The 14,513-nt window shown below is 52.0% G+C and overlaps 1 protein-coding gene across 1 annotated transcript in view; it reads left to right on the forward strand.

The window, feature by feature from the left end:
• Positions 1–1,519: 1,519 nt before the first annotated feature.
• The window catches only part of CGN (cingulin), a 28,537-nt gene continuing 15,543 nt past the window's right edge, over positions 1,520–14,513 (forward strand). Inside the window, exons 1-10 of the mRNA XM_019628943.1 lie at positions 1,520–1,628; positions 6,777–7,660; positions 8,380–8,480; positions 8,617–8,686; positions 8,796–8,891; positions 10,362–10,489; positions 11,158–11,290; positions 11,629–11,841; positions 12,257–12,405; positions 12,649–12,781. Of these exons, the coding sequence (XP_019484488.1) occupies positions 6,791–7,660; positions 8,380–8,480; positions 8,617–8,686; positions 8,796–8,891; positions 10,362–10,489; positions 11,158–11,290; positions 11,629–11,841; positions 12,257–12,405; positions 12,649–12,781 (1,893 nt within the window). The 5' untranslated portion in view covers positions 1,520–1,628; positions 6,777–6,790. The remainder of the gene's footprint in view (positions 1,629–6,776; positions 7,661–8,379; positions 8,481–8,616; positions 8,687–8,795; positions 8,892–10,361; positions 10,490–11,157; positions 11,291–11,628; positions 11,842–12,256; positions 12,406–12,648; positions 12,782–14,513) is intronic.

The following is a 14,513-nucleotide window of genomic DNA, read 5'->3' on the forward strand; positions in this document are numbered from 1 at the left end:
CTAATTATTAAGGTGTTACCCAGGAGAGTTGAGGCGTTTCCACTTTTCCAATATCTGGGTCAACTCAACAATCTCACATTTCCAAAAAAAAATCTCTTTAAAAATCCCACCCCCCGGGGTCTGGAGGTAAAGCAGTCCAGGAGGCCTGCCGCATCTTCCGGTCCTCACCTCCACACCTTTCGTTGCAGTTCCTCCCCAGGGCATTGGCGGGTTGGAGGACTCTAACCCTGATATAAATGCTTCCCTTGGAATGCAGAGACTTTGCATCGGAGCCAAGGAACTAGGCGGTGGACTTTACTCTTCAGGACCCACACCTGGCCTCTGAAGGATGGGGGGAGGGTAAAGGAAGTAGCTCCCGCGAACACATCTGACTGTCAGCTGCATTTAAGATGCCTCTTCAACCCCGAATAGGTCCACAATAAATATCTGTTGAATGAATAATTGAGAACAACATCCAGAGCCCAGCGACATGAGCTCAATCAATCTGTTTTTTACCTATCTCAACGGTTACAGTCGAGGGAGCCAGTTAACAGCCGTGCTCTTTCACCACAGCGAGGGTATGAGGCTCTGGTTTGCTGAGCCCCCGCTGCCTGACCTTATTCTTCGGGAGGCTGGGATCAATTTCCCCACTTTTTCAAAAAGTGCATTTACAATCTGGGGTTGAGTCCCCTTCCGTTTAGAATGAGGGTGACTCCTAGTCAATGTAAATTTACACCCCCCTTCAACGTAAACTTCATCCCGTTCCCATTCATTCATTCATTCATTCAACACATACTAAGCGCCCAGTATGTGCCAGTCCCTGTTTTAGGTGTTTGGGATAAAGCCATGAACGAGCCCGGAGAGATCCTTGCCCTGGTGGAGCTGACGGTAGGACGAGAGACAAACGATGAATATGATTTTAAAGATTAAATTATGTAATTTGGAAGGCGATTACTATAGTGAAAAAGGTACCAGCCTGGGAAACGATTTGTGGAGGCCAGGGGATGGGGAAGGGAATCCTAAATTGGGGATCTGGACCCCAAGGAGACGAGCTGAGGTGGAGGAGGCTCAGACATCAGGAGACAGATGTTTTCTGCAGAAGTGACGGAAGAGTTAATCCGGTTTATGCGGAGGTAGGTGAAGGGCTGAAAGGGCTCGGGACAGAGATTCGGGTTGAGAACACCGGAGGCGGGGAGGAGAGGGGGGTGCTCTTTTCCAGCTGAGGCCAGAGGATGCTCTGGCAGGCGGCTCCCGGGTCCGGGGACGGGGGAGGACTCGAGGGGCCCCCAAAATGGCCTCCTGCTGCCCCTCGCCGCCCCGCCCCGGCGCTCCATCGCCCGCCGGCCCACGTGACCCGGCCTGCACCTCCCGCCCACCCCGGTAGACGACCCCGGGTCCCCGTCCTTGCGGTAGCGGCCCCGCCCCTCGCGGGAAACGGACCAACCAGAAGAAGGCTAAGGCGGGGCGGGTGGTGACGGCCAATGGAGGTGGAGCCCCAGAGGGGAGTAACAGGTTGGTGGGAGGGGGAGAAGGGAGGGAGTGCGGAGGGACGGAGGGGGAGGGCCTGGGAGCCGCGCATGCAGCGCTGCCAGAGCCGGAGCCCGAACCCGAACCTGAACCCGAGCTCGGGAGCGCCGAGCCCGGCTGGGGTGAGTGAACCGAGCGGGGGCAAGGACACCTGAGAGGCAAGCTGGCCCTCAAGTGTACCCCCCCTGAGGGGCGGGGGTCGAGGCGATCCGAGATACCTCCCTCCAGGGCACAGGTGCTGAGTTGGAGCGGGGAAGACGGGAGGTCAAGGTAGGGTGGGAGTACTGATTAAGAGCTGGCTCCGACTCTCAGGTGCCAGAGACAGGTGCCTGGGAAGGTGCCAGGTGAGGGGCACCTGAGGCTAAGGCTATTCCCAGAGCATGAAAGCGTTTCAGGGCCAGGATCTCTGTTGGGGTCAGAGGCCGGTCCCAGGGACAGAATTTCTCTAAGAGACGGGGGCGGTGGGGGGAAGGATTTCGTCTCAGTTGGGCAAAGGGAACTGCTGCCTGCCAGGTTTAGAGACAAGGGGGAGGGCGTGGAGAGGTGCTGCTCCCTGCGGTTCTGCCCTCTGTGCTGACAGCCTCCCTCCTGGCTTTGAGGTGGATCTGAGGTGTGGAATCTTTCTCTAGCCATTCACCTACAGGTGAAGGCAGTTGCAAATAAGAGACACTGAGGGGCCCAATAAGAGGGTACCGCAGTCTCTTTGCTAGGTGTGAAACTATTTAAGGCTTTCGTGCCAGGGAGAATGTTTCCTTCTTCCTCTTGCAACAGTGCTCTCCAAGAGAGGGATATGAGGAAGCAAAGAGCCCTAGGCCTACAAAATATCTAGAACTGATTTTTTCTAATGAGGCCCCTTTGGGGGGGGGGCTCATGTCAAACCCTCCCCTCCCAAGCACATGCACTTTCTTCTGTGGTTCTTAGATGGAGCCATTGGGTGAGGTTTGGGGGGCCTAACCCATTTCCTTGAAGCCTCTCTGAAGATCCTCATTATTACCTGAAACCCCTCCAGGCATCCCTGACTACTGGACCAGGATGGCTGTTGCACAGGCTGTGGACACTTAGTGGTGCAGGAAATAGGCAGGACTCCTCAGCAGACCACAGACGAGGGGAGTTAACACCTCCAAGTCTCCAGCTAGATGAGAGGTGCACACTGGGGCCCCGACAAGAGTTGGGAGGGAGATTCCCTTGCCTTAGGCAGGTAAGGGAACCAGAGCCAGCCTTAGCTCAGCCCCTTTGATGCCCTGCCTGAGGAAAGTGGTTGTAATTGGGAAATAATTAGTAACCGCTATGTTGTAGACAGGCTGCCTGCAGGTGCCTCTGCACCTCTTCTTTCACCCTGGATATTTGGGAGTGGGGGGCTGGCGCTAGGGGACTGCTAATCCAGAGATTTGCTTGACCTTAAGAGGATTCTGGCTTCCTGGAACACTTCCTGCCTTCTCCAGGCCGCCTGCATGCCTTCACCTCTGTGGGAGATGAGGAGGCGGGTAGGGCTGCTTCTCTATGAGTGGGAAAACGAAGGGCCAGGGAGGTGGCCAAAGTTAGTGTGGGATCCGGAATGCATCTTTGGGAGGGAGGGGCAGAAGGAGACCAAGGCTTCCTGTCACACAGGGGCCTGTCACTCATTGTTTCTGTGCATCTTCTCCCTCCTGCTCCATCTCTATCTTGGGCCTCTGCCTTCAGAGCCCTGGCCTTGGCTTCTAGGCTGGACAGAGTCCCTGCCCATGGTTTTGCCCCTCTGCCTCCTCTGGTGTGGAATTTCTCGGGTCTGCTTTGCAAGCTGCCTGTGGAGTCTCCCTGGCCCTCCCCTTCCCCTTGCCTCAAACCAGTCCAGCCAGTTTGCTGGGGCCCAGTTCCTGATTGTGTTTTTTTCCCCCACTGGCCAGGCAGCTCTCAGGTTTCGGCTTTTTCAGTGGACCGAGCCAGGAGTCTACTTGCGGGGTTCTTTTTGGATCCATGGGGGAACCTCTTATCTCTGTAACTCTATTGAGAAAAAAGGAGCCAAATGATCAAGGTCACTGAGCTGTCCTTTTCTAGTTTGACCATGTGCTTTCCTTGTTACCTCTGAGGGGAGTCTCATCTCTACCTCCATTTCTCCCATTTTCCAAATCTGCCAGGTGTGTAGCATCCAGCCTATTGCCTGGCCCTGTGTATATGGGTTCTTCCTCCACACACCTGAAACAACCCCACCCCCACTTCCTTCCGGGAGTCCAGGGACCCTGTCACTCCTAGTTGGAAGCCAGCCGCTATGGCTGGGTCAGAGGTGATGGAATTGGGGCAGGGCCGGCTAATGAGTAACGCAGGGAGAGGTGGCTGTTTGGTACAGGTGCCGTGCCCTCCCCCTGCTTGCAGGCAGGAATGGCAGAGGCAGACAGATAAAGCTGAATTAACTTGTGGCCTAGTCTCTTCCTGGAGTACAGTTGGTGAGGAGCAGCTTGGGCACATGCCAGGGGAGGGAAAAGCAGGGTCAGACATCTGGTGAGAGCGAAGGCTCGGAGTCCATGTTGCCTGGTGCTAGCTCACTGTTTACCTGCCTCTGGGCCTTACGCAAGGCCTCGGAGCTGCCTGCTCCCCGGCCCCGCCCCAACGTCCTCGGTAACTGAAGGCGGATAGGTTTCGGGTTTTCCATGTTGAATCATTTAGAGCCCTGCTTTCTGACCCAGCCCAAAGATCCCTTCAGCCCTCCCAGCCCCTGACCCACATGTCCTGGGACTGAAGGTGGTGGAGGTTAGTGAGTCATTGGGACCTGGGGGTGCGTTCGTGAGCAACTTGGTGCTCTTGGGTGAGCAAGGGGCTGTGCACGGTACCGAGCCAAGCCTGGGAACTTCTTGACCTGGATCTGGGAGATCAGTAGATGTACTGACAGGGGAGAGCTGCATCATGAATAAATCATGTGACTTCTGCGAGCTGGCAGTCTAGGCACATCTGGTTCCAAAATTATGACTGACGTCGGCAGGGAGTCCAGACCAGGAGGAGGTCTTGTTACTGGGGCAAACGAGAAAGGGCTAGGAGGGCTCCTCTGGCAAATCTCCCCACTTCTGTGCAAGTCTGGTCCAGGATACAACCTTTAACAAAGTATTTATCTACAATGTGCCAGACCCTGGGGACCCAGGAATCAGCAGAGAACCACTTTTTGCTCTCTAGGAGCTTATAATCTAGTGGGGGGGACAGACTGGAAACAAATCATCACTCTGATAAATATATAAAAATAAGCTGAGGCAAATTCACTGAAGGGCAACTGTAGAGCATGTAACATGGCTCTGACCTAGTTTGTGGAAAGGGGTAGTCAGGGAAGGCTTCTCTGAGGAAGTGACATCCTTCTATGAACCGTGTGAAGCCAGGAAGTTCTGTTGGAAGGCGCAGAGCCTATGCAGGGTAACATGTCGGTTTTGTGACAGGCACGTGCTGCTAGGTGCATTTACGTTTAACATTATGTTTAATGTCTCGTCATTAAAAAAAATAATAAAGTAGAACCTAAGTAAATAAAATGCAAAAATCTTAAGTGTATAACTTGATAAATTTCAACAGTTGCATATACCCATGGAATTATTGTCTAATTCTGTGAGGTATTATCATCATACCCATTTCAAAGATGAGGAAACTGAGGCTCAGACGAGTTGTGATTTGCCAAACGTTGTATACATCAAGCGAGGGGCAGAGCTAGGATGCCAAGCCCGATGCTGACTCTAGTCCAGTGCTTTTTCTGGTTTGGAAAACTTACCCCTTCCCTTTGCCTTGTGGTTTCCTTCCTGGTACCATTTCTTCAATTCCAACATAGGGCCCCATCAACTAAATACCCTGCAGTTTGGGGCCTCTGAGTCAGAGGTTGGTTAAGGTGCTCCCTAATGCCTAAATAGTGGAAGACAGTGGTCCTGGGGCTCATGGGTGGGCTTTCAGGTGTTGATGAGCCTCTTGAGATTCTGGGGTAAAATTGGGGTGGGCTGTCTCCTGGGGGAGGTGCATTGCTTTCATCATGTTCTAGAATGGAGCCGGGACACTAAAAAAGGCCTTGAGGGTTTTTTTTTCTCTTTTTCTTTCTTTCTTCTTCTTTTTTTTCTTTCGGCAATCGGGGCTCCTCCCTCCTGGTAACTTTCTCTGGAGGGGAAGGGCCTGGAATGCTAGGAATGCTGTCCCTCCTGCAGGAACTCTTTCCCCCACCAAGCCCTTTCTCACCTGGACCTCGGCCCTTCCTCCTCCTCCGTCTCACCGGTTTCCTGGGCCTCCTAGCATTTGTACAATCCCTGAAAGGGGCCTTGCCAAGTTTCCTTGGCCCAGAGCTCCACAAAAAGGTTGAGTTGGGTATGTTTGTGTCTCTGTCTGGCACATTAGAGGCTCCTCCCCCAGTTTGGTGCTAGGCTTTGGTGGAGATTAGCAGAAGGACTAGGGACGCTGCACTTCTTATGTGCTTGGAGGAGAACCAGTCCTCTCCGAGGTCCGGGAGCCAGAGCAAACCTGGAATACATTTCATTTGCTGACTCCGAGCTTGGGCAATGTGGACCCGGGGAGCTGGCCTGTGAGTGTTCTTGGCTCTGGCCCTCAGGTGGGACAAGTCTGCTTGTCCTGGGGCCCCTTGAACTGGCACTCTTACGTGTTGTTTACGTTTTTTTTTTTTTTTGAATAGGCAATACATTATTACATAGTTCCAAATTGAAAAGGAACAAAAAGATACACAGTAGAAAGCCAGTCACTTCCCTGTCCCTGTCCCCAGCCCTCGGTTCCTCTAATCCAGTGGCATCCTCCCAGAAATGAGATGGCATGCCTTGGAGGTCTTCTGTATTTGAAATGAGCTATGGGAGCCGAGTCCCCTTTGCTCCATTGGGGTAGAGGTGTCTGTGAGGTAGGGCTTGGTTTCTGTTTTCTCTGGGGTTGGGGAGGCACATGGTGGTGCATGTGTGAAGATCAAGCAAAACCTTTAAATGGACAAAGCCAAGCTCCCAGGACTGTATCAGAGAAAAAGGATTCTTCTGGGTTAGTGGGTCTCAAGTGTGGTTCCTGGACCAGCACCATCAGCACCACCTGGGAGCCTGGGAGACTGCAGCTCCTCAGGCCCCGCCCACCTCAGACCTACCGAATGAGAAACTCTGGGGGTGGGTCCAGCAGTCTGTTTTAACAGGCCCTTAGGGTGCTTCTGCTGCTCAGATCAAGCCTAAGAACCGCTGTTTTTATGTAGACGGAACTGACAAGACAATCAGCCTCACAAGAGCCGGGTAGGTGGAGGTTTCGGGGTTTTTCTACGTCCAGTCCCTCAGTTGACACTCTTCTTCGTCTTCTAGGACCCCTCCTGCCCATGGAGCAGGCTTTCACCATGACCGAGCCCCGGGCCCCTGTAGACCACGGAGTCCAGATTCGCTTCATCACAGAGCCAGAGGGTGCTACAGAGATGGGCACCCTCCGTCATGGGGGGCGACGCCCAGCTAAAGATGCAAGAGCCAATACCTATGGGGTCGCTGTGCGTGTGCAGGGCATCGCTGGGCAGCCCTTTGTGGTGCTCAATAGTGGAGAGAAAGGTGGCGGTGACTCCTTTGGGGTCCAAATCAAGGGGGCCAACAACCAAGGGGCCCCGGGCGCTCCGAGCTCTGACTCCGAACTCCCTGAGAAGCCCTACTCTCGGGCCAGGGAGTTTCTTGGCCGCTCGCAGGACAGCATGTCTGATGAGGAGGCCGGGGCCCGCTGGCATGGGAGGCTTCACCGCTCCCAGTCCCAGGCCTCACTGACAGGCCCTGCCCCCATGGGGCAGGGCAACAGGAGCACTAGCCTGCTGGAGCTGGCCCCCCAGGGAGCTCCTCCAGGGGGCACCATTGACACTGCTCCCCTGTCTTCAGTGGACTCGCTCATCAACAAGTTTGATAGTCGCTATGGGGGCCAGGCCCGGGGCCGCACTGGCCGCCGCATGCGTTCCGTGGCCCCTGAGCAGCGCAAGCGGAGTCAGAGCCTGGACAACCGGCTCCCACGGGACACCCACGAGGAGCGGGAGCGCCGGTCCCCCACCCCCTGGAGCCCTAGCCCAAAGCAGGACAGCCACCTGGGCAGCTTGAAACAGCTGGCCCAGAGTCAGAGCCCCCCCAGTGGCTTCAGCCGGTCCCGTCAGACCCACGACTGGGTCCTTCAGAGTTTTGAAGAACCACGAGGGAGGACACTGGAACCCACCGTGCTGCAGGTCAGACCCCGCCCTCTGCCGCTTCCATACCCAGGCCCCTTGTCATCAGCCCTGACCCACCGGTCCCAGGACCCCTTGCTGGTTCAGTGACTGAGGGCAGAGAGGCTCTACCTGTTGTCCTCTACTTTTTCCATCCACGTGTGCAAGATTTCCAAGGACAAATGTCTAAAGGAAAAGGAACAGACTATGAAATCCCCATTCACAGGCCTGGCAGGTTCCTTGTCATTGCCCAGCCATTAACTGCCTCGGTCACTAGCCTGTGCTAGGCCTGCGGCATACGGCAGGCAGGCTCAGGGGATATGAGCAGCTGCCTGGTGCTCTTGCCAAAACTCCTACGTTTGTCTGTCACTCAGGAATGCAAGTATGTGGGGAAGCAGTTGTACCCTGAGACAAAGTTAAGCCCATTCTAGAAGTAAATCATTTATAAACTCTAGTACATTAACTGTCAGTAGTGACAAATTACTTGCGACACAGCTCACGACTCGGGGAGAGCAGCTTGTTGAGGAAGATCTGGTTCACAACAGTTGTGAGGTGCATCTGTTGGGGCCTCTCCCGGGCCTGTGGCTCGGGGCTCAGCGGTGTTCCCTCTTTACCCCGCTTCAGGCTTGTCCATCATGCTTGAAGGGCCTTGTCTCCCAACGGCCACTTCTGCTCCCTGTGAACCCCGCACACGCTTCTGGCTTCATCTTCCTGTTTCTTTGGGTTTCCTTTCCTGGCAGTTCAAGTCAACGCCGGACCTTCTCCGAGACCAGCAGGAGGCAGCCCCACCAGGCAGTGTGGACCACGTGAAGGCCACCATCTACGGCATCCTCAGGGAGGGGTGAGCGGGGCCCTCCAATGGTGGATCCGCACCTCCCTTCTGACCCTTCTCGCTTGCTTCCCGTCCTACCCACTCTTCCCTCATCTCTGTTTCCTCTGTCCTCCCCTCACCTTTGCTTTTATTCTTCATCTTCCAGAAGCCCAGAAACGGAAACCTCCGTGAGGAGGAAGGTCAGTTTGGTGCTGGAGCAGCTGCAGCCTCTGGTGGTGAGTGGCCTTCTCATGGTGGGAGCAAGGTCAGGGTCAGGGCCTTTTGGGCCTCAGGATCTGGATAGAGACTCACTTCCTCCCCACTACCCCCTCATGTCTCTGACAGATGGCTGCTTCCGGTTCCTCTAAGACCCTGGCAGGGCAGGGCGAACTTACCCGACAAGTGGAGGAACTACAGCAAAAGCTGGACGAAGAGGTGAAGGTGAGGAGAGGTCAGAGGTGCCTAAAGGATGAAAAACCCTGGCTTGGGCTGGCGCCTCTAAGCAATGGAAAGAGCACTTGGGTGTCCTGTGAGACGAGACAAGAGTGTGTGCTGGTCCCAGCAAGGACATCTGGGTTTCTCTGGCGCTCAAACATGCGAAGCACATCCATCAGGGGTCCAACTACCTTCCGTTCCTTTTCTCTTGGCAGTTCCCATCCTGATTCTGCCGCTTGCTGGCTGTCTTATCTTGAGCAAATTACTTACCTCAGTTCTTTTCATCCTCCTAATAATGATGGTGATAATAGTAGCTGTCATATATTGAGTATGATTTTTGTAGTAGGTGCTGTCCTGGGTAATGCATAATAATTATAGTGAGTGACCCTGGAAAGTAGGCATCTTGGCCTCTTATGATGAGAACATTGACGATCAGAGAGATTAAGTGAATTGCTCAAAGTAGTAAGCTGCAGAGAAGAAATTTAAAAATTCAGGTCAGTCTGATTCTAAAGCCTATGTACCCCCATTTCCTTCCTCCCTTTAAAATACTGCTTCCAACTCTTGTAGCATTGCCTGTATATAGTTGGTGCTCAGAAATGTTGGATTGTCAATCCCCTTGTTTCCTGCAAAGCAGTGTAGCGTAAGTGTGGTCATTAAATGGTGAGCTATGGAGACAAACTAACCAAGTTCAAATCCTGGTACCCTTAGCTGTTGGCTGTGTAACTGACCTTGGGCAAGTTCTTTGAAATGTTCTAAGCCTCTGTTTCCTGAACTGTAAAGTGGGGATAATAATAGTATTACTATATTATTGGGTTGTCGGAAAAGTCATGACGTATTTTTTCTATGTTTTTTTGTTGCAAAAATGCGTCATGACTTTTCTGACAACCCAATAGTTATCTGTTGCTGTGTAACGAATTATCTCAAAACTGAACAGCTGAACGCAAACCTCTCCCAGTGTCTGAGGGCCCAGAATTTGGGAGCAGCTTAGCTGGGCAGTTCTGGCTCGGGGTCTTTTCTGAGGTTCCAGTCAAAGTATTGGCAAGGAAGACTTGACTGGAGTTGGAGGATCTACTTCTAAAATGACTTACTCAATGGCTGTTGGTTGGAGGCCTCAGTTCCTTGCTGTGTGAGCCTCTTCATAGGGCAGCTTGAGTGTCCTTACAATTTGGTAGCTACTATCTTCCTTCCCCAAGAGTGTGTGAAACCAGATAGAAGGTAAGGAGGAAGCTGCAATGCGTTTTTATAACCTAGTCTCAGAAGGTACACGTCACTTGCCTCTTTTTCTATTTGTTCGAAGGGAGTCCCTCAGTCCAGCCCGTACTCAAGGCGGGGAGGCTTCATTTACCTTTGAAAGGAATGTCAAAGGATTTGTGGATGTATTTGAAGCCATCAGAACTGAGACATTTCCATCACCCCATGTCCTTCTCAGGGGCGTTCCCTACTCTCTGCCTGCTTTCCTCTCCTCTCATTTTCTAGAAACGGCAGAAGCTAGAACCATCCCGGGCTGGGCTGGAGCGGCAGCTGGAGGAGAAGATGGAAGAATGCAGCCGACTGCAGGAGCTGCTGGGGAGGAAGATGGGGGAGGCCCAGCAGAGCAGCAAGGAGTGAGTGCAGCTGATGGTGCACGGTGGGGTGGGGGTGAGGGAAGTGGGGGGTTGCATGGGGCCTGAGCCAGAGTTAGAGGCTGCCCCAGGGCTGAAGGAGACAGGAGGAACTCTCCAGAAGATGGAAGGGACAGACAGAGATGCTTTAAAGATAGGACCTCTCTCATTACCTTCTCTGTCAGTAATGGTGATAGTGCATGAGTCGGGCTACCTGGCAAGCCTGTGTCTCAGGTTCTTCATCTGTAAAATGGGGTTAATAAGAGCACCTACCTCACAGGATGGTTGTGAGGCTTCAGTCATGCATTCAGCAGGTGTTTTTGCAATGAATGCTGTTTGGTAGGTACCGATTTCTGGGGTACAGCAGGGAACCACCCAGGTTCCCTGCTCTCTGGAAGCGTAGTTTCTAGTTAGGGGGGGAATGGGCCGTAAACAATAAACATGTTCTGTAGGTATATCTGTCGTATGCGAGAAGGTGATAAGTAGACTGAGTTATAGCAGATCAGGAGGGCTGGGTTGTGGGGGAACAGGTTACAATATTAAATAAGGCAGTCAGGGGAGGCCTCGCTAAGATTTGAACAAAGACTTAAAGGAGGTTTAAATGAATTAACATATGTAAAGTGTTCAGACAACTGCCTGACACAATAGCATTATCTGTTATTAATTATTAGGCTCCAGAGCATGAAGCTCCGCCTGGACCAAGGTGAGAGGGTGCGACATGGGCTGGAGGCCCAGGTGATGGAGCTGCAGGACAAGCTGAAACAGGCCCAGGGTCCTGAGCCCGCTAAGGAGGTGCTAATGAAGGTAGGGAGTTGAGCTGGGTACCCCATCCTCTGCTTCCTTTCAACTAGAGCCTCAATCCTGTGCGTCTCCCGGTTTCCTCAAAGTCCGGGGAGTAGTAACTGATTCTGGGTACCCTTTAGTGTGCTTTCAGACCCATCCAATGGTGGGATGGGACTAGAGCCCAGAATGCTGGGTTCCTTGATCCTAACGAGGCATCTTAGAGGGCAGAGAGCACCTGGTTCTGTGCCTAACAGATGCAAGGTGCTCAATAAATATTTTTGGCTCGACTGACTGAGTGAATGAGTAGACAGGTGGCTCCTCAGATGGTCACTTCTGTCCTTGACCTTGACTTTCCCCAGGACCTGATAGAGACCCGGGAACTTCTGGAAGAGGTCTTGGAGGGGAAACAGCGGGTAGAGGAGCAGCTGAGGCTGCGGGAGCGCGAGTTGACAGCCCTGAAGGGGGCCCTGAAGGAGGAGGTGGCCTCCCGGGACCAGGAGGTGGAGCGTGTCCGGCAGCAGTGCCAGCGGGACGCAGAGCAGCTTCGCAGGAGTGTGCAAGACGCAGCCCAGGCATGTGACAAGCGCAGGGGCCGGGAGAAGAGGGCACCCCCAGGAGAGGGGCTGCCTTGAGGTCTTGGAATTTGGGGACTTTTCACGGTCGTAACTGGAACGCCCCCTAAAAGACTCACGTGAGAGTAATGAAAGCCTTGGTCAGGACAAGGGCAGAGGGAGGGAGTGCAGGCCGGAAGTAATAAGGGTGCGTGACCAGAGTCCCACGGGGGAGGCTTCCTGTAGATGGCAGAGGGGCGGACTATGACTTGGGGAGAGAGCCTTCTCCTCGCATCGTACCAGGTAGCATGGGGGTGTGAGGGTGTGCAGCTGTCATGGCGCCCTCTGGGCCTGAGGCTCCCCTTCTACACCTGCTTTAGTTTGAAGCGAGCTCTTCCCTGTGAGCCTCCTGCCCCCCCAACTCTCCCTTTCCTAGGACCATGCAGTCTTAGAGGCTGAGAAGCAGAAGATGTCAGCCCTGGTGCGGGGGCTGCAGCGGGAGCTGGAGGAGACCTCAGAGGAGACAGGACATTGGCAGAGCTTGTTCCAGAAGAACAAGGAGGAGCTTCGAACCACCAAGCAGGAGTAAGGACCCCGGCCCTCTCCCAGGAGGAATGCTTCTCCGTGATTCTCATGCACGCCCTACTTCCTTGCCAGCCATGCTGTTCCTCCGCCTGCCCTTCCTCATATCCACCTCCCGCCCTCCTGAGAGCTGAGTGCCCAGCGTAGTGGCCTCCAGGGAGGTGGTTGTGACCGTCCTGCTGACCTCTCCCAGGCAGCTAGCCTGACCTTGTACCTTTCCCTTTTAATTCACCTGTCTGGGTTCAGACTTCTGCAGCTGCGGATGGAGAAGGAGGAGATGGAAGAGGAGCTCGGGGAGAAGATCGAGTTCTTGCAAAGGGAATTAGGGCAGGCCCGAGCTGATGCCGCAGATTCTCGCCAGGTAGACGAGCTCAAGAAGGTACTTGGGCGTTGGGGGGCAGAAGGGCAGGTTGGGGTGATGGGCGCCTGCCTCACCTATCCACGAGGGTGTCCACACTCCCATATACTTGGTTTTCAGGCCTCATCCGGCCTGCTCAGCCTCAACTCTTCCCAGCAGGGCGGGTCTCACTGAGTCTAGAAGTTTCCAGTGGAAAGGGCTCTCGGTGGCCAGGTTGAGTTACAGCCAGAGGCTGCTGGCTGCCTCCCAGGAGACCTCATGGGTCGTGGCTCTTAGGTGGATTTGTGGGGTCATTTCTGCAAGCTCGGAATCGTAACTTGATCAGTATAGCAAGAGTTGCTCTGTTCGCGGATGGTCCTTGTTAACTGCTTTTACGAAACAAACATTTACAGTTAACAATGCCAGTTTATTCATTTACAATGAGAATCGTCATCCCATGGACTGGAATGCTTTCATTGGCGTGGCCAGCTGACCTACATGGGAAGCCAATGGTCATTTGAAAGCTGCTTAGAGAGGATAGACTCTAGACACAGAGAATTAAATGGTTTATCATGGTGGACGTTTAAAAATCTTTAAACTTTATTATTTGTTTATTTATTTTTAGACAATATTCTTTTTTTTAATAGTATGTGTGTATGTATTTTATTGGGGAACAGTGTGTTTTTCCAGGACCCATCAGCTCCAAGTCAAGTAGTTGTTTTAATCTAGTTGTGGAGGGTGCATCACAGTGGCCCACGTGGGAATCGAACCGGCAAACTTGGTGTTATGAGCGCTGCGCTCTAACCAACTGAGCCACCTGGCTGCCCCATGCATGGATATTTTATAAATGATAAGGGCATAAAATTTAAGTGAACACATAAATGATTTCCTCATATTCCTGGTACTAGTTTATGAAGGACAAGAAAGTAACTATAATTATTTTTGGTTATTCGGGTATGTAGAAAATATTTTCGTTAATTATGAGGAGCTATCATGTGTGGACGCCTCAGGATCCTTCTAGGTCTCCATTTCTTTGATTCACTGTGCTGGAATCAAATGCTATACATATAGTAGGTGCTCAGCTAATAAGTATTAATTAGTCACTACTTGTTTATCATGCCTTTACTGTAAGATGGCCTAATTATAACCAAGGTAAACATGGTTTTAAATGAGTGAATAAATATAGCTCCAAATGTTGATTTTCCAGATAAATAAAAACCTGGATTTACACAACTATAATCAACTATATTTTGGTGGTTGTGAAATCAAAAGTACTCTTAAATTCTTACTATGTTGTTATAAAGTGAACCAATAACCAGGATAGTCTGAAGTCAGTTTCACTGGATTAGTTGATGCACAGAAGCTGGGCAATCTCGGTTGAGATATTGGCTTGTCGGAAAATTCATGACGTGTTTTTTTCTATGTTTTTCGTTGCAAAATGCTTCATGACTTTTCCAACAACCCAATATTATGCTGGATAAAGCTAAAGAACTAAGAAGTCATACTTAGTGTTTCATTTATCTTATACCTTAAGTGTCTTTTGTCAAATATTTCGCCAATAAACAAAGTATGCATTAGGAAAACAGACTAACCCAGTCCAATGTAGACCATACCCTGGGCTATTTTTCTTTTTCTTTGTAAGTAGTGTTGTTATAATATCAGACATTGAAGACTCAATAGATATTATATAACCCTTCAGCCTAATTTTGGTGCTTTCTGAATTTCAGAAGTAGCTAATAGCTGAAGAATTAGAACCAGAACTCATATTTTAATT

The sequence above is a fragment of the Hipposideros armiger genome, unplaced genomic scaffold, assembly GCF_001890085.2.
Source record: "Hipposideros armiger isolate ML-2016 unplaced genomic scaffold, ASM189008v1 scaffold_819, whole genome shotgun sequence".
NCBI classification, from domain to species: domain Eukaryota; kingdom Metazoa; phylum Chordata; class Mammalia; order Chiroptera; family Hipposideridae; genus Hipposideros; species Hipposideros armiger.